General features: G+C 53.8%; 7 protein-coding genes and 1 non-coding gene across 8 annotated transcripts; 5 read left to right on the top strand and 3 right to left on the bottom strand.

Annotated features, from left to right (window-relative positions):
• Positions 1-395: 395 nt before the first annotated feature.
• On the bottom strand, positions 396-1410 carry BO95DRAFT_435300 (translationally-controlled tumor protein; the record flags this gene model as incomplete). Its single annotated transcript, XM_025585178.1, has 4 exons — positions 396-480; positions 533-692; positions 795-1074; positions 1396-1410. The coding sequence occupies 4 exons, from the start codon at positions 1408-1410 to the stop codon at positions 396-398; spliced, it is 540 nt and encodes a 179-aa protein (XP_025438510.1).
• Positions 1411-2869: 1459 nt separating this feature from the next.
• sur2 (sphingosine hydroxylase) lies at positions 2870-4224 on the top strand (the record flags this gene model as incomplete). The annotated part of the gene is made up of 2 exons (XM_025582976.1): positions 2870-3560; positions 3641-4224. The coding sequence occupies 2 exons, from the start codon at positions 2870-2872 to the stop codon at positions 4222-4224; spliced, it is 1275 nt and encodes a 424-aa protein (XP_025438509.1).
• Positions 4225-4455: 231 nt separating this feature from the next.
• BO95DRAFT_252873 (uncharacterized protein) lies at positions 4456-6550 on the bottom strand. The gene has a single exon (XM_025581450.1). The coding sequence runs from the start codon at positions 6280-6282 to the stop codon at positions 4687-4689; it is 1596 nt and encodes a 531-aa protein (XP_025438508.1). The 5' UTR covers positions 6283-6550; the 3' UTR covers positions 4456-4686.
• A 644-nt stretch (positions 6551-7194) lies between these two features.
• Positions 7195-12360, top strand: BO95DRAFT_476176 (putative ABC multidrug transporter; the record flags this gene model as incomplete). Its single annotated transcript, XM_025589914.1, has 4 exons — positions 7195-7663; positions 7739-10386; positions 10442-12158; positions 12234-12360. Exons 1-4 carry the CDS (start codon positions 7560-7562, stop codon positions 12358-12360), a joined length of 4596 nt encoding a protein of 1531 aa, XP_025438507.1. The 5' UTR covers positions 7195-7559.
• Positions 12361-13678: 1318 nt separating this feature from the next.
• Positions 13679-13760, top strand: BO95DRAFT_t263. The gene has a single exon. It is a non-coding gene; the product is annotated as a tRNA-Ser (tRNA).
• A 787-nt stretch (positions 13761-14547) lies between these two features.
• BO95DRAFT_252841 (uncharacterized protein) lies at positions 14548-14816 on the top strand. The gene has a single exon (XM_025581449.1). It carries the CDS (start codon positions 14619-14621, stop codon positions 14772-14774), a length of 156 nt encoding a protein of 51 aa, XP_025438506.1. The 5' UTR covers positions 14548-14618; the 3' UTR covers positions 14775-14816.
• A 721-nt stretch (positions 14817-15537) lies between these two features.
• On the top strand, positions 15538-17906 carry BO95DRAFT_467314 (uncharacterized protein; the record flags this gene model as incomplete). The annotated part of the gene is made up of 4 exons (XM_025589280.1): positions 15538-15764; positions 16778-16891; positions 16974-17478; positions 17580-17906. 4 exons carry the CDS (start codon positions 15538-15540, stop codon positions 17904-17906), a joined length of 1173 nt encoding a protein of 390 aa, XP_025438505.1.
• Positions 17907-18347: 441 nt separating this feature from the next.
• BO95DRAFT_446429 (2-hydroxyacid dehydrogenase) lies at positions 18348-20031 on the bottom strand. Its single transcript, XM_025587382.1, has one exon. The coding sequence runs from the start codon at positions 19942-19944 to the stop codon at positions 18817-18819; it is 1128 nt and encodes a 375-aa protein (XP_025438504.1). The 5' UTR covers positions 19945-20031; the 3' UTR covers positions 18348-18816.
• Between the last annotated feature and the right edge of the window lies 1 nt (position 20032).

The raw sequence follows: 20032 nt of genomic DNA, 5'->3' as shown, positions 1-20032 counted from the left end.
ATATAAGATCCGTCCATCAACCGACATGACGAATTCAATGCACGGTTGATAATGTAGAATGTGTATTTGACTTTTTAGGGTGTGTAGTTTGACTTTCAGTCGGTGAATTCTTATGTATACCCAAAGTACCATTTACTGGGAATCTAGAAAGATTGATAGAAGATGAAGATAGGGGAAACGTTTGAAGAAAAAGTTATGGAATTCATGAGGCGTGACTTTTGGTCTAAAGAGCAACAAAAGGTTGTTCGCTGTTTTAACCAAGGATTTTCTTGATTCATGACAACATTCTTCGCACAACAAGGTTGAGGTTGAGGATGTGGGGGGGTTGAGCGGGAGACGTTCAAGAGGGGTATAATTGATCTTTTTATTTGAAAAGGCTGACTTGTAATTTTCCCTTAGACCTTGACCTCGCGGAGACCGTGCTTCCAGAGGGTGGCGTAGGGGGTGACACCGTCTTCACGGAAGTCAATGAGGACGTGCCTGCAATTATATTAGCAAATTGTTTGGATTTAGTCGGAATAAGGAAACATACATAGCATCACCGTCCATGGACTGACCCATGAGGACATCGTAGTTGTCGTAGTTGGCCAGGATCTTCTTGACGGCACCGGGGGCACCCTTCTTGAACTCGTTGATGGTCTCCTCGCTGGCACCGGTCTCCTGGAGCTTGGTAAGAACCTTCTTCATGTAGCCTATTTGGTACGTGAGTTAGCCAGTTGTTTCCGATTGGATTCTTGGTTGCGTGTTGTTTGTTGGTGTATGGGTGTGTGTAGTGTGGTTGAGAGGGAACATACTCTTGAGGTGAGACTTGAAGGCATCCTTGGAGGGCTTGAGGCCCTCCTCGGTCTTGAGCCAGACGAGACGGAATTGGTCCTCGATGTCGTGGACCATGACCTTCTCACCCTCACCACCCTCATCCTCATCACCACCCTCAGCGGAGGGGTTGGCACCCTCGAGCTGGAAGTCCTCGTTGGTGCTCTTCATGTACTTGCGGCAGTCGCACTCGAAGAGAACGCCGTCGACGACCTTCAGGTTGAAGGTGTCGGCGACCATCTCGTCGCCGGAGATAATGTCCTATTCCAGAGTTGATGCATTAGTGGGGTGTTTTTCAGATGTTGGGTATATTGCAATCGGGAGGTGATAAGGCAGAGGTCGAGGCAGAGCAAGAGACAGGTCCAACAGCTACAGCTGCATGCAGCATGTACAGGATGCTTGCTGCTGCTGCTGTTGTTGTCGTTGTTGACATTCCTGCCAGGTTGCCTGCCTGCCTGTCATGCTGCATTGGGCTGAAAAGCGGCCTCCCCCCCAAAAAGCAACGTGGTTGTTTTGCCAAGGAAACAGAGACAACAATCACGAAGAAACGAAAGCAAAGAAGATAAAAAAAAATCAGCATACCTCAAAGATAATCATTTTGGCTGGTGAGGGGGGTGAAGATGAAAAGAGATGGGAATGAAGGTAAAAAGAGACGGGGCTGGAAAAGAAAGGAAGGGAAAAGGAAGAGGAGAAAAAGAGGGGAAGAGTTGAAGATTAATATTGCTTTTAGTGGCGCTGTTTTCCCTCCAACTTTGGTGGGGTCGTTTTTTTTTTCTCGCTGGCTTTTTTTCCCTTCCAATTTTCCTTCTTTTCCCTCGAGGGGCAAAACGGATACGCTAACCGGATTGGGCCGTGGTCGATTTGTCTCGGCCTGAGAGGGAAAATGAATCAGAGAACTCTGGAAAGAGTCTGGAGTCTGGAAAAGTCCGATGGCAAATCTGATATTGTGCTTGTGTAGAACAGTGGGGTTGTTCTCTATAATCGGGGAGAGTGGTTGCTGTGTCTTTTGAATTATGAGTACTTTGGAGGTAGGATGGAGATTGTTTGCTGCATAATGTCTACTGGTAGATTACACTGCAGCATCTGATATTACTCCGTAGTTGCTCTCCGTATGCGCATAAGCATCCCCTCTTTCTGCCTAAGGTATCAACCTGAACACCGGCCTCACCTCCATCCATGTCCATCCGGTAAATTACCTCGTCACATTTTCGTCTTCGGGTACCTGACCGCCTCCCGTTTGCCTTCAAAGTTTCCGTCTGCTGTTTGCAGCCACCAACCACTCGATCGAATTACCATACCTGACAGACCAGTGGTGCCACTGCGGCTGCTCTTTCTGCTCTCTCACTCGCTCTCTCTCTCTCTGTGTTCTCCATTTCACCCTCTCGCCTCCTCCTCTTCTTCGTTTCCCCTCCCAATCAATCTTCAATCAGTCAGTCTTTATCTTACCCTCCCAAAAAAAAAAGATCTATTCTTCAATCTATCATTCCCTGCTACTATCCTTTATTCTATCTCCTCGTCCTTCCTTTTCATCCTCCCCTAAATAACCTCAATACTTCCTTCTTCTGTCTCGAGTGATTGAACTTTTGTCTTCTTATTCTATACCTTCCAGCCCCAACAGTTCTCCGGGCGGGAGTGATTGTCAGCCTCGTTCGTCCCCTGATTTTCATTTCTGGTGGGCCGCTCCCCTGGGCCAGGATTCCGAAGCACAGAGGATCTCACCACCACTACCACCACCAATATCACCCGCCACTTCTCCCCGTCCCACTTACCTTCGGATAGTGCGGACTATATCTTCCTAATTTATCCCTGGTTTCACGGTCTCCTCTTCTCCTTCTAGTCTATCACTATCGCTAGTCGGACTCCCTTATACTCTCAAACCCTCCCTTCGATCTAAACGCCGACCAGATCTGCAAGCGGACTGAGCACCAGTAGCTTCGTCCTCCACATCGGCACTTTCAAGCCACCCATGCGGCAGTGTGCTTGATTGATTGTTCCCTTTGCTATCCTACCACTTACACAACCCATCGTCAGTCTACGACTGCGAAGCCGTTTCGTCATGGCTACCAATGCCTCGGTCGTCTTCGACCTTCCGCCTCTTCCGACCTATACCCTGACTCCGCGTCCTCCACTTCTCGACCCCATTCCGGACAACCTCCTCGCCCTCATGCTTCCCATCATTGCCTACTGGGCTCTTTCGATGGTCTATCACTACATCGATGTCAACGACTACTTCCCGCAATACCGTCTTCACACACCCGCGGAAGTATTGAAGCGGAATCATGTCACGCGCTGGGAGGTGGTGAGGGATGTCATTCTTCAGCAAGTCATTCAAACCATGGCCGGTCTGGCTGTCGCATATTTCGATGACCCGGAGTACTTGGGCAAGGATGAATACAATGTTGCGGTTTGGGCTCGTCGACTTCGCCTGGCGCAGAAGGCTCTCCCTCAGCTGCTGGCCCTGGTCGGGATCGACGCATTGGGTCTTAGCAAGAACCTGTCGCAGAATGGCTGGTCAATGCTGGGAGGAGCCGTAGCCGGTGGGCGCTACCCGGGATGCACTCAGTCGATGATTTTGGACAGCGGAGTGGAAGCCGTGGTTCCGGCTTTCACTAACTGGGAGCTGTCAGCGGCCAGTGCCCTCTACTGGTACCTCATCCCTGCCCTGCAATTCGTGTGGGCCGTCTGTGTCGTCGACACCTGGCAGTATTTCCTGCACCGCGCCATGCACATGAACCGCTGGCTCTATGGTAAGTGAATCAGCAATTTTCCGCTGCGCAAGGCTCGTGATTCAAAAAAGTCTGAGTGTGACCAACTAACTATCGATCAGTGACCTTCCATTCCCGCCACCATCGCTTGTATGTTCCGTATGCGTTCGGAGCTCTGTACAACCACCCCGTCGAAGGTTTTCTGCTTGATACGGCTGGCACTGGGGTTGCATTCCTCACGGCTGGCATGAGCAACCGTCAGGGCATGTGGTTCTTCACTTTTTCCACCATCAAAACTGTGGATGACCACTGCGGCTACGCTTTTCCTTGGGACCCATTGCAGCACTTTACCTCCAACAACGCGGCCTACCATGATATCCACCACCAAAGCTGGGGCATCAAAACCAACTTCTCGCAGCCCTTCTTTACCATCTGGGATCGTTTCTTTAAAACTCGGTGGGAAGGTGACGTTAAGCTCCGCTATGAGCGGTCCCGCGAAGCTGCCCAGAAGAAGGTGGATAACGAAGCTGCCGGCATCGCCAACGAAAGCAGCGACCCGACCTCTTCCGGGACCTCAACTCCCACGCTCGGCCGGGCATCCGATGAATCGACCTCGCGTCCCCGACGAAGAAAAACTGTGACCCTCTCACCCCACGTCGATGGGTTCAAGGGAGTGAGTCACGGGGTCGCCAGCAGCGTCCTCTAAATCCAAGGCGGCCGTTGCCCTCTTGTGTACGCCTAAAGTTCGCTTGTAACTATTTTCTTGCTAATATTTAACACTCACCGGGTGTCTTGGGAGTTGCAGGCCGTCTCTCAACCATTGCGGATATCCCGCTGTGTACTCTTCGCTACCTTGACCTTGTCTTATGCTGTATTAATATTCTTTTCGGCCTCGCAGATCCCATGACTATGATTGTACCATGGTTTCATCACTTCTTGCTCAGTACGACATTGGACTGCCACTGGACTACCACGCATGGCTGTGAGACTTTGAAATAATGACCGGTTTCTGCTTTTACTCTTCTCTTCTTTTCATTATTATTTATTAGCTTATTATATGGAGCTTATATTATAATTGAGATGCAATGTACATGGGAAATAAACTTGCTACCTTCAAACGCCGTTGTCCTCTGCAATCAATGAAATCGCCCCCAGTCACCTCAATCTTTCAACCCCGCCTGCTAGTCCCGGACTTGTTGAAAAATAGAATCGCGGATCGCGTGGTGGTATGGATACTACTACACTCTGACGAGGATGGTTCGTCGTGATGGTAGGGTTGGGCTGCTATATGATCAACGAAGGTCGGCGTCCAAAGAGCTTTTTCTTGCAGAGCTATCTCGTTACATATGCTATTCAGATCGAGGTCTTCCAGATCATCGGAAGGCTCTGCTCGGCGGCGTTGCGTCAAACTCCCGGTCGAGGAAGGGTATCTAGGACCCACGGGAGGTCCTTTGGCAAGGTGCGGCAGCAACAACGCTTGAATCTCGTGCTCTAGCCTGTCTTCCTCCAAATCTGAACTGCTAGAGTAAGGGGCTTTCACCATGCGGGCCTCTGGCGAGGCACCTTCGTCATGGATCAGGGTAGCATTTTCCTCTCCTCCCAAGCTCGCTTTCTTCACGTTCAAGGGACGAACTGTTACCATATTGTCAGCAGTGGATTTTGAATGGCTCGGGGTTACCAGGATGGCGGTTCCCGCGTAATCAACCTGTACTTTGGTAGCCTCCTTGACGACGACATCCTCAACACCTGCCTCCTCCGCGATACTGTCGAGGTGCGGCAGCCGTGTGGTTCTGGCATGTTTGGGTTTGGGCTGCTTGACCGACTTCTTCCGTCGTTGGGGGCTGGGAGCCATCCTGGCATGGGCCGTGGAACGATCATCTGCCTGCTGCAAGTCCTCGTCTGTGTAGAAGATGAGTTCCTCGGGTTGGTACGGATGATCTGCTGCGCGAGAGCGCGTGCGGTGCCGCAGCTTGTCGTTCAGGACTTGTTCCCTTTGCATCACTTTGTTCGCCTGACGGAGCTGCCGAGCGGCAACATATAGAGCGTCCGCGCGCGCGGCCTTGACCTTGAAGGCCAGGCAGCTGCTCGTGTAGCCCAAGTCGCACGGAAGGCCTCCGTAGGCCTTGACTGCCGCCTCCCCCTCAGGAGCGAACGACCCGATGGCCGCGTCCACAAAAGGGAGCAATTTCGGGATCCGTATTTCAGGTTTGGTTCGCACGCGACTGACCAGCGCTGTGCGGAGGTTGCGCAGACACCATGGCTCATTCACGATTCTCGCCAACATACATGCCTCGCATTTGTTCTCCTGGAAGCAGACCGCGCCCTTGGGGGCCACGTCGTCCTTGGCCTCCGGCATCCACCACATTCCGGTAACCGCCAGCAGGGCGTCGACGAGGTTGTTGACCGCCTCGTCCGAGAACTCGCGGTACCACTTCAAAAAGGTCAGATTGTGGGTCACCTCCCGCTGGAGCAGCGCGAAGAGGCTGCCGATGACATAGGCGTTGAGCTCCTCGTGGACCTCGCACAGCACGGCGGCCTCCGCATCGTGGCGCAGCATGCGCACCCACTTGGAGCGCTGGCGGAGCTCCGTCGGCAGCCCGCGGATGGCTTCCTTGATCTGCTGCACGACCTGGGGACTGCGGATCTGTCCGAGATACTCGGTCTCGGCGGCATCCTGGTCGCTGTCGATGCTCAGGACTTCGATTAGTTTCTTCAGCTGCTGTTTGGTGAGGTCAGCGGCATAATGGGGGTAGTAGTCCAGCATTTTGAACGATGTTGCCGGGGTTTGGGCTTGGATGGCGTGGCGTGGCTTACAGGCACACAGATTTGGGCTTGGAGATTTGTGCTAAACAACTACTATAATCCACGCGGCGAAGCTTTTTCCTTTGCTTAGTGGCTGTATTATATATAACCAGCATAAAAGCACTGAGCACTCAAGTAAATCTGCGTGGCGTGTGTGAGTGACCCGGAAGATCACGGGTGGCCAAGGGCAATTTATAGGCTCATTGGGAAGTTTGGTTTCCAAATTTCACAGGGTAATATCCGGGGGATTGTCATTCTCTGGTTTATGATCAGTTCAAGCATTGAGATTCTGATCAATAGGCTATGCCATTGTACTGATGGGGGACAAGACCCCCCAAAATCACGCTCATTGTTTAGGCTTCTTTGAACGCTATTGCGTTGACTATACTGAGTCAAGCCCTAAGATTGTTGGGGGGGCTTGAACCTCAGATCCTGCCATTCATGCGTAGCCCAGAACCGGAGATCTTCAGTTATCATTATCGTTTATTTTCTTTGTGATGAAAGAAGTTGACGAAGATTATCAGTTTGATTTGTGCCTCGTTGGCGAAGCAGAATTATTGACAGCTGTCACTTGTGTACCATATTACAACTTAAGGGCCTTGAGTGATCCATGACTATGGAAGTACTCTTGACGTTGCTTGAAGTGTAGGTTGATAGAGTGGGAGAACGCTGTCTGCCTTAGGCATGAATCCGGTATCAGCCGCTCCTCTTATTAGAGGAGGGCTTATCAGATGGCAGCCACAGGCAGCCACAGGCAGCGAGACTCATCGCATCCAGTCTATCCATGGTTCGGAGCCAGGATTTGGTCCGATATCCTCTCCATTGGCAGGTTTACCTCAATTTTCCCTTTTCCCCCCCCCCCCCCCCCCGCTATCGGCAACGTCCGTTATTTCCCTCTGCTAGCGATGACACCACTTTCCTCCTCTTTCCCCTCTCCAATTTCCCTTCTCCAAGCTCCCTCTCCCCTCCCACGCCCACCTTTTCCCCGCCAGCCCCAGTTAGCGCTGCTAGTCCCTTGCTTAGGCCTTTATCCGGCGAATTGTCCTCCTGCACACGCAATGGGCGCTGCGGCCGTCGAATAACAGTTGCCGACGACGAAAGAGACCGATGATAAGCCTCACAATAGCTTTGCGTGCTCGGTTATGACGGGATTTTTGCTTCTGCCCATGAGTTGATTGAGCCTTTCCCCTTGCTGTGCTCTTTCTCTCCTTCTCCCTCTCTCTCATCACCCGTCTCACAATGGAGCACTTCATTGCGCCCTTTCAACAGGCGATCGGGCCTGTGATCGCTCAGCTTCCGGGAGAGATCACTGAACATGTCCCTGACCATGGCCTTTCTCAGCGGTGAGTGACTTGTCCCCCATTGCTAATTTCCAGTATGGTACACTGTGAACTAACAAGCGTGGGCCCATCTTGCAGAAGTATATGGCAAAATCGCACCCGGCGGGCGTCGGCTTTTATAGCTACTGGGAACCTGCATCTAGTTATATTACTGGTATCGTGGGCAATCGCTTTGTTTCCGATACTCCTGCGGTTCCTTTGTCGGGCCTGTCGGCCCAAGTCGCGCGACAACCTCAAGTCCACAGCAGTAGACGGCCCGTCGGACATTCTGGTGCACCTGCCCTCCGCATTCGCGCACCTGGCTGCTGCTCTCGCCGCTTGCTGTCTGAGCTGGCTCGACCTGCGGCACGGCGGGAGCTGGAAACGGTCTCTGCTGTTGACATACGTGGTTTTGCTGGGCGTGGGCTATATCTGCTGCAAGAACAAGGGCTATCGAACACACCTCTATCGGTACATGAACGGTGTGGTGGTGGCGGCCCTGGCGTTGGCCGTGGTGCAGGATCTGGTACCCATGACCATCGTCGAGGCGACCTACCAGCCGAGCTCCGTTGGCGCTGGAATTGTCGCTAGCTTGGCCGCTGGGGTTGTGATCGCGCTCGGAACCCCCCGTCCACGACGACCGATGATCCGCGACGCGGAGATCGAGCGCTCCGTGAAGAAGGAGAACGCGTCGCCGGAGGAGACGTGCTCCCTGTTCTCCTACTACTGCTCGTATGAGTGGATCACCTATGTGATCTTCCGGGGCTGTCGGCGGGATCTGACCATGGATGATCTCCCGCCTCTGCCGTCCTACGACGAACCCTTGAGGTGGCTGGAGAAGATCAAGAGGCAGCGCCGCAAGGGCGGTAAGACCTTCCGCACGCTGTGCCGCTTGCTGAAGACCGAAATCAACACCATGATGACTTGGTCGGCCATGACGGCGGTGATTGATTTCATGGCGCCGTATTCGATGCTGCGACTCCTGGCGTATCTGGAAGATCCGGACAGCGCGGTTTTCCACCCTGCGCTGTGGATTGCGCTTTTGTTTGTTGGTCCGATCACCCGCTCGCTGTGTTATCAGCAGTACATCTTCACCTCCACTCGCCTTGTCGTTCGGGTCAATGTTTCGCTTGTTCAGGAGCTGTATCAGACTGCGATGCGCTCTTATATCTACGATGGCTCTGTTGGCGAGCATCACCATCATACCAAGAAGAAAGAGAAGTCTCAGCACGGCGCAGGGCCAAAGGGAACGCCGGAATCAAGCCAGGCGAATTTGACGAGTTTGATGTCGTACGATGTTGATGCTATCTACAACTCCCGTGATATATTCTACCTGGCCACTGCAGGCCCGATTTCCATCACACTGGCTCTGGTATTTCTGTACCAGATGCTTGGGTGGCCATCGTTGTTTGGAGTCTTGACGTTACTGTGCTTGTCACCCCTTCCTGCTCTGGCGTCACGGAAGGTATCTCGCATCCAACGCTCTGTTATGCGGGCTACCGATGCTCGGTTATCCAAGATCTCTGAATACCTGAACTCGATCCGGACTTTGAAGTACTTTGGCTGGGAACATGCTGCCATCGATTCAATCAATGATGTTCGTCGCGTGGAGCAACGCCGTCTGTGGTGGCGGAGTGTGTATGCCGCGTTAATCTCCATGGCTGGAGAGCTGTTGCCGCTGCTGAGCTTACTGGTCATGTTTTCGATCTATATCCTGTTCACAGGCCAACCACTCCGTGCCCCTGTCGCTTTTACCTCTCTGTCGATCATGGAAACGCTGCGAGTCCTGTTTGTCTGGCTTTCGAACGTCAGCAGATACACCGCGCAGGGTTCGGAGTCACTCCGCCGCATTGACAACTTTCTTGAGACAGCGGGCGAGATCAAACGGCACCCCGAGGGTCCGCTGGAATTGATCAATGCGACTTTCAAACCATCGCCTGTCGCCGCTTTCAGGCTGCAGGATGTGACCATCAGGTTCAAGCCGAATTCGCTCAACGTCGTAACCGGCCCTACGGGAAGTGGGAAGACGACTCTGCTGCTCTCTTGTCTGGGCGAGACCGTCCTGGAGTCAGGCACTGCATACTGTCCCCAGGACGTTGCATATGTTCCACAAGCTCCTTGGCTCCAGAACGATACGATCCGTCAGAACATCGTTTTCTACAGTCCATTCGACGAGACTAGGTATGCCACGGTTATTGAGGCAAGTGGCCTGGCGCAGGATCTGAGACAGCTCCCCGCCGGTGACATGACCCGTGTAGGAGAGAAGGGTACATCTCTATCCGGGGGTCAGAAGCAACGAGTGTCTTTTGCCCGGGCCTTGTATTCGTCATCCTCGACATTACTGCTGGATGATATCTTCTCCGCCCTTGATACCCACACTGCTAGTCTCGTGTACGAGAAGTCTTTCCGCAGTGGATTGCTTAAAGATAGGACCGTCGTTCTGGTCACTCACTACCCCGCTGCTCTGCAAGATGCAGAGTCCATTGTTCGCCTTGGACATGGCAAGCTGGTCCCCGTACAAGCGCTTCCGAGGACGCTCACGCCGGTCCTTGCGTCGCCGTCAGGCTGCAGCACGCCTGGCAGTGAAACAGATTTGATACCAGTTGGGGACGAGCCGGTGGTAGAGCAACCCTTGAACTCGGCGGATCTTCCGGTGCCTCCTGTTCCTCCTGTAGCAGAACAGAAGACTGCGCAAGGAAGAATTGTTGAAGAAACATCTTCCACTGGTCGTGTCCCGCGCACACTAAGTAAGCTTACGGTATTATTTTACCACAAACTAGCCTTGCTGACCTGCTTATCTAGTGTTCAGCTATATGCGTCTGTTTGGCAGCGTCGGCTACGCCCCTCTTGTCATTCTGGCAACTATCTCGGTCCAATTTGCCTACTTTTCCATCACCTACTGGCTCTCAATCTGGACAGGGGCGTACGAGGAACAGGAACATGTCGACACTCTGTTCTACCTGGGGATCTATGCGGCCGCTATCTTTACTTTCCTCTTCTTGCAGGTCTGCAACAATCTTATATACCAGTATGGCAGCTGGGTGGCCGCCAAGACCATGCATCAGAGGCTAGTGACCGCCGTGCTTTCAGCACCCATTTCTTGGTTTGATCAGAACCCGATTGGACGAGCCATTAATCGATTCGGAAACGACACCCGGTCGATGGACACGATTCTGGTCGAGTGGCTGCGGATGTCCATCGAGAACGCACTGCGGTTCTTGCTTCGCATTGCAAGCGTCGCTTCCATCATGCCGATTTTCGCACTCCCCGCCGCGATCATCTGCTCCGCGGGCTTCATCATGGGCGAGATGTACACGCGTGCCCAGGTGTCCATCAAGCGGCTTCGCTCCATCAGTTACTCTCCTGTTTTCTCACACTTCACCGACTCCATCTCTGGTCTGAGCGTGATCCGTGCCCGTACTGGTATGGACCGAGTCTTCCAGGCCATGCTCGCAGAAAAGCTAGCCGTTCACTCGCGCACCGCCGAGGCGCAGTACAACTGCAATCGCTGGGTTTCCGTCCGGTCCGACTTCTGCGCGGCCTCTGTCTCAGCCGCAGCCGGCTGCGTCGCCTACTTCTGGTCTGGCTCGGCCGGCCTCGTGGGCTTCTCACTGACCAACGCCATCGGCCTCAGCCAGACGATCCTCACCTTGGTCCGGACCATGAACGAGCTGGAAATCGAGCTCAACTCCTTCCAGCGCATGAAGGAATACGCCGAGATCGAGCCCGAGGAGAGTCTCACCAAGGAAGAGCACCACAAGGCGCTGACCACCCTCCCCGCCAGCTGGCCCACCTCCGGCCGCGTGGAGTTCTCCAACGTCACCGCGCGCTACCAGCCCGACGGGCCCGACGTGCTCCGCGGGGTCTCCTTCGTCGCCCACCCGGGCGAACGCATCGGCATCGTCGGCCGCACTGGAAGCGGCAAGAGTACCCTGGGACTGTCCCTGCTGCGGTTCGTCGACCTCGTCGGCGGCACCATCACCATCGATGGGGTCGACATCAGTCGGATCCTACTGAACCGTCTCCGCACCAGCGTCACCCTGATCCCGCAGGAACCCGTCCTCTTCTCCGGGACCGTCCAGTCGAACCTGGACCCCTTCGGCGAGTCCAGCGAATCCGAACTCCAGTCTGCTTTATCGGCTTGCACCTCCTCGATTCACGTCCCCGTCTCTGTGCCTGACCACGTGCATGCGCCCCCTGCCCCGTCAACCGAAGAGGATATCCCCAGTAGACCGAACCGCCGCCCCCTCACCCTCGACACCCCCGTCGCCGCCAACGGCGAGAACTTCAGCCAGGGCCAGCGCCAGGTGCTGAGCCTCTCGCGCGCCCTCTGCCGGCGCTCGAAGGTCGTGCTCCTCGACGAGGCGACGGCCTCCGTCGACCACGAGACGGACATGCACATGCAACAGGTGCTGCGCGAGATGTTCTCGGACTGCACGATCATCGCGATCGCGCATCGGCTGCGGACGATCATGGATTACGATCGCGTGTTGGTTATGGCTGGTGGGGAGATTGTTGAGTATGTTTTTGCCCTTTCATTTCTAGTTTGGTATGGTTTCGATGGTGGAGGCCTGGCTAATACAGCATCCTTTAGGAACGATTCGCCGCGTAATCTCGTAGCCAAGCAAGGGGTGTTTTGGAATATGTTGAGGAATACGGGCGAGTATGAGGAGTTGGTTGGGATGATTGGGGAGGATGAGGGAGAGGGAGAGGGGAGATGAACATAGGGGTTGGGGTTGGTGGGAGGGGCATATATTATATCTGGTGATCATGACGATGATGATGATTATGATAGATGACATGGATTGTTATTTTTTTTTCTTTCTGTTGTTCTTGGGTCGGGAATATAAATGTGTCTGTTCTATGCATCAAGAGGGGACGAGAGCGATGTCTTGGATGTACAGGATGCTCTTGATAGAAGTTGATATGTCTGTCAGTGGCCTTCTTCCACCATGCGGCAACGGAAGCCCTAATGATCATCACGGATGCCTGGTGCAGTGCGAGCCCACCGACTCCCAAGCTAAGGCGTGCTATTCCAGCTGCCCAGCGACTGAGTCCATGTTGACCTCCCACGGATACCGCACCGCCATTCCCATGCAGCGTGCCCCCGCATCAGCCGCCGGCGGCTCTGCCTGATGGTCTCGCCCCTCAACAATCTGCATCTGCATCCGCGTCTAAAAGCCTCGTTCCTCAACTCCCAATCCAACAGACCAACTGAGCCATCCACGCCTCTATCAAGGATGATGGAGTTCCTCGTCGACAAGGGCGGGCGAACACCCCGGTCTGACAATCTCCTGCCGGGCCACACCTTCCAAGTCTACCGCGCGATCGTCTGCCCACAGTCCTCGTTCTTCAAAGCGGCAGCGGCATTAGAAAGCGGGCTCAACGTGCTGCACATCACCCCCAGTCAACCCTCTTCAAAACCTATTGCTTCGGCACGAATATGAACGGGGGGGGGGTTCCCGGATCTCCTGGACAAGTAGTATCGGGGCAGCTGTCTCCGTTCCTGCGGAGGGGCACGGCGGTCCTGGACACGGTGGTGGATCTCCTCGCTGGCAACTTTGGGGGGTTTTGGACAGGTCGGGGCCGGAGGGGGTGCTGCTGCTGCTGCTGCTGCTGCTGCATCCGGGGCTGCTGCTGGCGGTGGCGAGGGGGCTGGAGGTGTTGGTGTGAGGTTACGATGCGGGAACGGGATTTAGCTTGGGGTGAGTATTCTGGTGGTTGGTGTAGGGGTTTTTTGAGGTGGTGTATGGGGTTGGTTGGGATCTGGCTTGTGGTCTTGGGTGGGTGGGTTTAGACTTCTCAGTTGTGAGCATGATGGCTGGATTTGCTGCCGCTAGAGGATGGGGGTCTTGTCGGTGGGTCTGAGGCTGCTTCTTTTATTGTTGACAATTGTCGTGGCTTATTCTGTAGTTGCTACACGGTGTCAATATTAGAGTCACTCGACGAGCGTGAACTATAGTTAGGCGAGTCACGATAACTGCACTACTTCCACATTTTTGTACATGGACTATACTGACGTAGTATCATACCAGATAAGACAGTATGGCCGAGCGGTCTAAGGCGATAGACTAGAAATCTATTCTCTTCGGAGGCGTCGGTTCAAATCCGACTGCTGTCGTTTTTTGCTTTCTCTTTTGGCTCTGGGGATGCATTCTATCTCTTTCTTTGTTTGTCGATTCTGTCGGTACACGTCTCGTTTTTGTTTTCTAGTGCTAATTGGCCTTGTAAATATCCTAGTGCTTTGGTGTGTGAAATTAGTCGTTGGTTATCCGTTCACCATTGGCACTAGTTCCGATATTCTGCCATATATTTCCCTTTGCCAGGCACCATCATCAGCTAACCACACAATCTATTCTTGGACGAGGATTGGGTCAATTCCAGGAGAGACGGAAGGCTAGAGGGGTAAGGATTAGAATCTCTGTTCACTGTGTCTATTGACCGTGTGGGGGTATAGTTGATATCCGTGATGGCAGTGGTAGTGCTCTCCCACAAGTAGTATATTTTCACCAGTAATAGAATGTCTAAGCAAGTTTTCAACTTGATGAGGAATTATATAAGAATCTATACGAACAACATGAGTCCAGTGAGTGAGACAGTCTATAAAGCAAGAACTCATACACAAAGTCGTATACGGATTCATACAAGTAAGATGGTCGATGTAAGCGAATCGCGCTATGCAGTATACCCCGTTGACCCTGGGCCAGGCTTACGGCCCAGCTGGCTACAGGGAACCCACAGCTCGATCCATTTCTTCAACAGGCCGGCCCATTCCACAAGATGCCCTGCTCCCACTTGACCGTGGGAGCTCGCTGTAGTCCCTTAATAAGCGTACCTAGATAGCAGGTGACCTCCTCACCTCGCCACCACCAATACTGGCTTCATCGCCCTTCCCCATCGTCATGCCAGTTCCATTGCTTGTTGAACCAATTGTTGGTAAAGAACCAGGCATATTTATCCGCTAGCACGTCGATTAGCTATGTTCCTCTCAGACGACTCAGGACTTACCATTTTCCTTGACTATGAAATTGGCCTTCTTCTTATCTGCATACAGCCACGCGTACTCGGAACACCGACTGGCTCCGTATACGTCCTGTTCGTCTGGATCAGTGTCCTCTGCTGGCAACGATTTTGAACAGCCATGACCACCGGTAAGGTACGTACCACTTCTGTTGGCTAGCTTGGAAGGGTGGCTTTCTTATCAATAGCCCTCTGACTGCTACCTGTCACAACACCACAGTGCAGAAGCTCGTGGGCGATGACATGTTCGAAACTTTTCAGAGTCTCTAAGTCCTGCGGGGAGTTCTTTCGGCGTTTGTCTTTGAGGTGACCAACGGCCCAGAATTGATCGCAGAAGTGTATCTCCCATTTCCCGAGACGTGTCAATTCTCAGTATCGATGGATAAGAGGGCATGGATAACACTGTCGACTAGAAGCCAGAAGGGTTCACTGACCACTCTTGCCTCTTGAGGGTATGGCGGTGACTGCTCTAGATAGGTGCGTCAAAACAAAGAAACAAAAAGCGTCAGCAAGAGTTTCGAAGTGGGTATCATGTTGCAAGCCCTGCACTACACACTGCACTGCACTTACGCGGCATTTGGGAGCTGTCTGCATATCTCCGACTGACCGTCACAGCGATACATAATTCTTTTGTCGGGATTCCTATCCTTCCCCTTACTTGGGAACTGATAAAACGAATCCATGATTCCTGAAAGCGCGATGAGTTCTTTTGGCCACCGGAACAAGGAGATTGGGGACCTACCCAGCACTTTCGCATAATGAGTGCCTTGCCCCTAATGTTGTTCATTTCCATCAGCTTACGGTGCTGCTTGAGCAGGAGGCGCATGGACACTGGGTTTGGAAGGAGCACCTACAATCCAGCCTTCCCTTTTCTCGATATGCTTGTCGGAGAGGAAGAAGCGGTTCCACCCCGGCGTACTCACCGGTTGGCTTGGGCGTTCGGTGAGCTGGATGGCCATCCGAGTGGCTTCCACCAGGGTGTTGAACCTGGATCCTCCGCAGTCGTTGGCTGCAAGATCCTAATTGATTCCCTGGTAATTCTTTGTCGCTTTGGCAAGAACATCCTCACGGGCGGCATTCTCGACCGGGGAGCAGAAGGAAAAGGGTAACAGAAACAAGCATAGAAAAAGACGTCTTTCGTACATCGTGACACAGTGCTGGACTCGCCTTGATCGTTTGGATCGAAGAGGCGGAAACCCCGAGTGAAGCTGGATTTTGCTCTGTTATTTATGCCTATGCTGGGGGCAAGTATGCCATCAGCATTCACAGCCATCATTGTCATCCCCTCCACCGTCTATTCCTCTGTCCATTTACCCTTTGTAGAGATGAGTAGGACAATTGGCAATAGCTCAAGGCAGCCCTTGAGCCCTGGATGCATCTGTCCGGGCCCTCGAGCCAATTGCCCGCCCCCACTCAATTGTTTGCTCCAGGTCTCGTGAACATCGTCGACCATTATTGACAATGGGCCTGGTTGGGATTCCAAAGGTTGGTATCACGATTCCGATGCTCGACGCTACACCCGCGTTTGTGCTTCCCCATGTTTCAAATCGTCGTCCTCTGCGTGTGCAAACTGGGGGGGGGGGGCTAAGTCCAAATTGATATAAGGGGGATAGGGGGAGGAGGTGAATGTTGCACAAGTACAAGTGAGTGCAAACAAAGAGCCGCAGGAAAAGTATTTCTTCTCGATCTCTACCGCACTGTAGCTGTTCCCTCACACTCAATCCCACACACACACACACACACACACACACACACACACACACTCTCTCTCTCTCTCTCTCTCTCTCTCTCTCTCTCTCTCTCTCTCTCTCTCTCTCCCTCTTCTATAATCACAACAGAACATTCCACCTATCAACATGCTTCGGACAATTATACTACTTACCGTATGGTTTCACCTTCTGTATCTTCCAAAATGTGTCATGGGATTTGGAGGATACTGTGAGTCTGCCCTCATAACTGTTCTTGTGTTTACCAATGATAATATACCCACTGACTCTATTGGTCGAACTGCAGCTCTGGGCGTCCACCTTAGCCAGAGATATATGTATCCATCCATTTTCAGTTTTCCCTCCCCCGATCTTCGTTCATCTATACCCTTGCTCACATCTCCTTCTGCAGAATAGCCGCCTATATCAATGGAAACGACGAAGCCGTCCCTTTGGTCAAGCTTTTCGCCCCTCCAGCATACCAGTATTACATGCAGCAATTGCACGAAGGTTGCAGGGAGAGCAGGTGGGGTTCCCTCCCCACCCCGCGGGATACACCACCAACCCTGACTGAACCACCCGACCCTCTCCTGCTTTGCTGACGACAGGAACCATGCCCTACAGATTTCACAATCTGCACACACCCTGGACGACGCGTCAATGATCGGTCATCTCCTTCAAGACGTGAAAGATCAAGCCACGCAGCTCCTGGACTACCCGGTCAACATCACGGCGATCAGCCTCCCACGGGATATCGGCTTAGGACCGCACCGCGACCTCACGGCCACGATCATTGCATCCAACGCCACGGCCGTGAAATACGAGTGGGAGTTCCGTGAGTTCCTGCACACCGCCCGGTTGGCGTACGGGCTAGATACGTGCCGGGCTCTGGGGATCAGCGAGGCGGCCGACTGCGATCTGATGGATGAGACGGCGGTGATTCTGTTTGTGGATTATGGGCTGGATGGAAGGTTGAATCTGTATGCCGGGCTGGTCGGTGAAACCGACGTTGACACGGATGATAGTGAGCTGTACCAACGAGGGCGGCATGGGGAGTTTGTGGTGGTGGTGATGGCGGGCGGGAAGGAGGAGGACGATGAGGGTGCTCAAAAGGTGAGTTTGGCCCCGCTACCAGGCTAGTAGAGGAGTCTACGGCTCCTTTTGGATCAAAGATATGAGGAAAGCCTTGGCTAACTCTGGTACGTTGTCGCTAGCAACAGGACACGGTGGAGGATCTCCGTCGCATCCTTGACGGCTTTATCCAAGAACAGATCCTCGGGCCGGGTGACGCACAGTATCTTCGGGCGATCATCATCAGCGGAGACGCATCGGAGGCAGCCATTGACACCCTCAAACAAGCTCTACAACTGGCCATCCCGGAGGATCGGAGGCCCCTTGTCCGGGATCAGGTGGACCCATTCTGGGTGGGGGCCGTGGGGGCTGCGCGGCGAGCGAAGATGCATATCGTCGATCCGAGATACAATATCACGGCGTTCGAGGAATGGCTCCAGGACCTCGCGCGCATGCACGACGAGCTTTAGGAGCTCTGCTCTGTGCGGGCCTAGCTGTGGTTCGCTGTAAGTAGTCCGGCTGCAGGGCTGGCCCGACGGAGGGGTACACATACTGGTCGAGGCAGTAGCTCCGAAGGCCGATCACTTACACCCTTCGAACTCACAAACAACCTTCGTGGTCTCATAGGCGAGATGAGCGTCAGCGATCACATAAATGGGAATGTACAGCAAAGTACTCGTGCCATATTGCGACCACCCAGTTCTCCTAGCACCTCTGTACTCGAAAGCTTTACATAACTCTCGACGGACTGCTTTAGATCGACTTACTCTAATATAAGAGAGCATATACAGTGCTCTTCAGTAGCGAGCTCGATTAGCGATATTTCCGGCTTAAGATAATCTGGGACCTTGATAGCTTTAACAATCCTAGTAAGGCTCGTGTCAATATAACTTTACTGAAGCAGGGTAGCTTACAAAGATATTTCACATCTACAGCGGCTTGCTTCAAGAGGTGACTGATAAGGCACAAAGGGCACTGACAGCAGAATCAGGGGCTATTGCAAATTGGCACGAGTAGAGCATCCACCGTATCCAACGTCCCTGACCAGCTCGTGTAATTTCGCGATGAAATTGATTATGATGCTACAAGCTGCCTGGTTCTTCCTCTGCTAGAAGATTGTGTGGCTGACTCCGCCAGGCAATGTGGAAACAGGTATCAGGAAAGGTGATCCTGCAACGCTTGTTGAAGCATTCACGACGGCTGTAATCAGTAACATTTCGCCTTCCATCAGTCTCTCGGACGTATACAGGACGAGCCTTAACACTAGATGATGTTCACATCGGACTAATTCGTCACGAGAGACTGCCGTGAAACCAAACTCATATCCCAAGCAGACAACGTCCACCACCGAAACCATCACCACCCCCAACACCCCGGCACCTACAACCGCACAGGTTGCTTATCCCCCTCCACAAACAAATGACCCTCGCGCACCAACGAATTCCGACACGGCCGCCTGCCCACAAAATCCGCCAGGTTGGACAGCGTCACCTGCGCGATCTCGCCCAGGGCCTCCTGCGTGAAGAAGGCCTGGTGGCCGGCGACCAGCACATTGGGGAAGGTCATCAGCCGCATCAGCGTGTCGTCATGAATGATCTCGGCGGAGTGGTCATTGTAGAACAGATCGCCCTCCTGCTCGTACACGTCCAGCGCCAGCCCGCCCAGCGTGCCGGCCTTGAGCGCCCCGATCGCGTCGCGCGTGTGGATCAGCCCGCCGCGCGAGGTGTTGACCAGGATGGCGCCGCGCTTGAGCCCGCGCAGCGACGCGGCGTTGATGATGTGCTTCGTGGCCTCGGTGAGCGGGCAGTGCAGACTGACGATGTCGGACCGCGCGAGCAGGTCCGCGACGGTGGCGACGTACCGGCCTGCCAATTGGGTGGTGAATTCGTCTTCGTCTTTGTCTTCCACATTCCCATCCTTTCCACCTGCTCCCTCCAGCTGCTGCTGCTGCTGCTGCTGCCGCACCGGATCGAACCCCACCACCTCGCACCCGAAGCCGCGCATGATCCGCGCAAACGCCATCCCGATCCGCCCCAGCCCCACCACCCCGACCGTCTTGCCGTGCAGCGTCATCCCCAGGAACCCCTCCAGGTTGAAGTTCCCCTCCCGCACCCGGTTGTACGCCCGGTGCGTCTTGCGGTTCAGCGTCTGCAGCAGCGCGACCGCGAACTCGGCCACCGCCTCGGGCGAGTACGACGGCACGTTGGCCACGAAGAAGCCGAGCGCTTCCGCCGTCGGGAGGTCGATGTTGTTGAACCCCGCGCACCGGAGCAGGATCGCCCGCACCCCGATGTCCCAGAGGGCTTGGAGGACCGCGGCCGGGAGGCTGTCGTTGACGAAGACGCAGATGGCGGTGCTGTTGCGCGCAAGGGGCACCGTGGAGAGGGTGAGCGGGAAGGGGTGCGCGGTTAGGGTGATGGGTTCGGGGAGGGTGGGTTGCAGGCTGGTGAGGGTGGTGGTGAAGTAGTGGGTGTCGTAGGATTTGGTGGAGAAGAGGGTGAGATTCATTTTGGGGGTGGTGAGGGTGAGGGTGAGGGTGAAGTTGAGGTTGAGGGGATTGGTGTTGTGTGAGGTGAGGTGTGGGTGTAAAATGCGG

This window comes from Aspergillus brunneoviolaceus, assembly GCF_003184695.1.
Source record: "Aspergillus brunneoviolaceus CBS 621.78 unplaced genomic scaffold BO95scaffold_71, whole genome shotgun sequence".
Classification (NCBI taxonomy): domain Eukaryota; kingdom Fungi; phylum Ascomycota; class Eurotiomycetes; order Eurotiales; family Aspergillaceae; genus Aspergillus; species Aspergillus brunneoviolaceus.
Note: the sequence above shows the minus strand (reverse complement) of the source record. Positions and strands in the feature narration are given on the sequence as shown.

Bases quoted from the DNA above. Each gene is read 5' to 3' on its own strand.
- BO95DRAFT_446429 (XM_025587382.1), bottom strand. From the start codon at position 19,944: ATGAATCTCACCCTCTTCTCCACCAAATCCTACGACACCCACTACTTC.
- BO95DRAFT_252841 (XM_025581449.1), top strand. From the start codon at position 14,619: ATGTTCCTCTCAGACGACTCAGGACTTACCATTTTCCTTGACTATGAA.
- BO95DRAFT_252873 (XM_025581450.1), bottom strand. From the start codon at position 6,282: ATGCTGGACTACTACCCCCATTATGCCGCTGACCTCACCAAACAGCAG.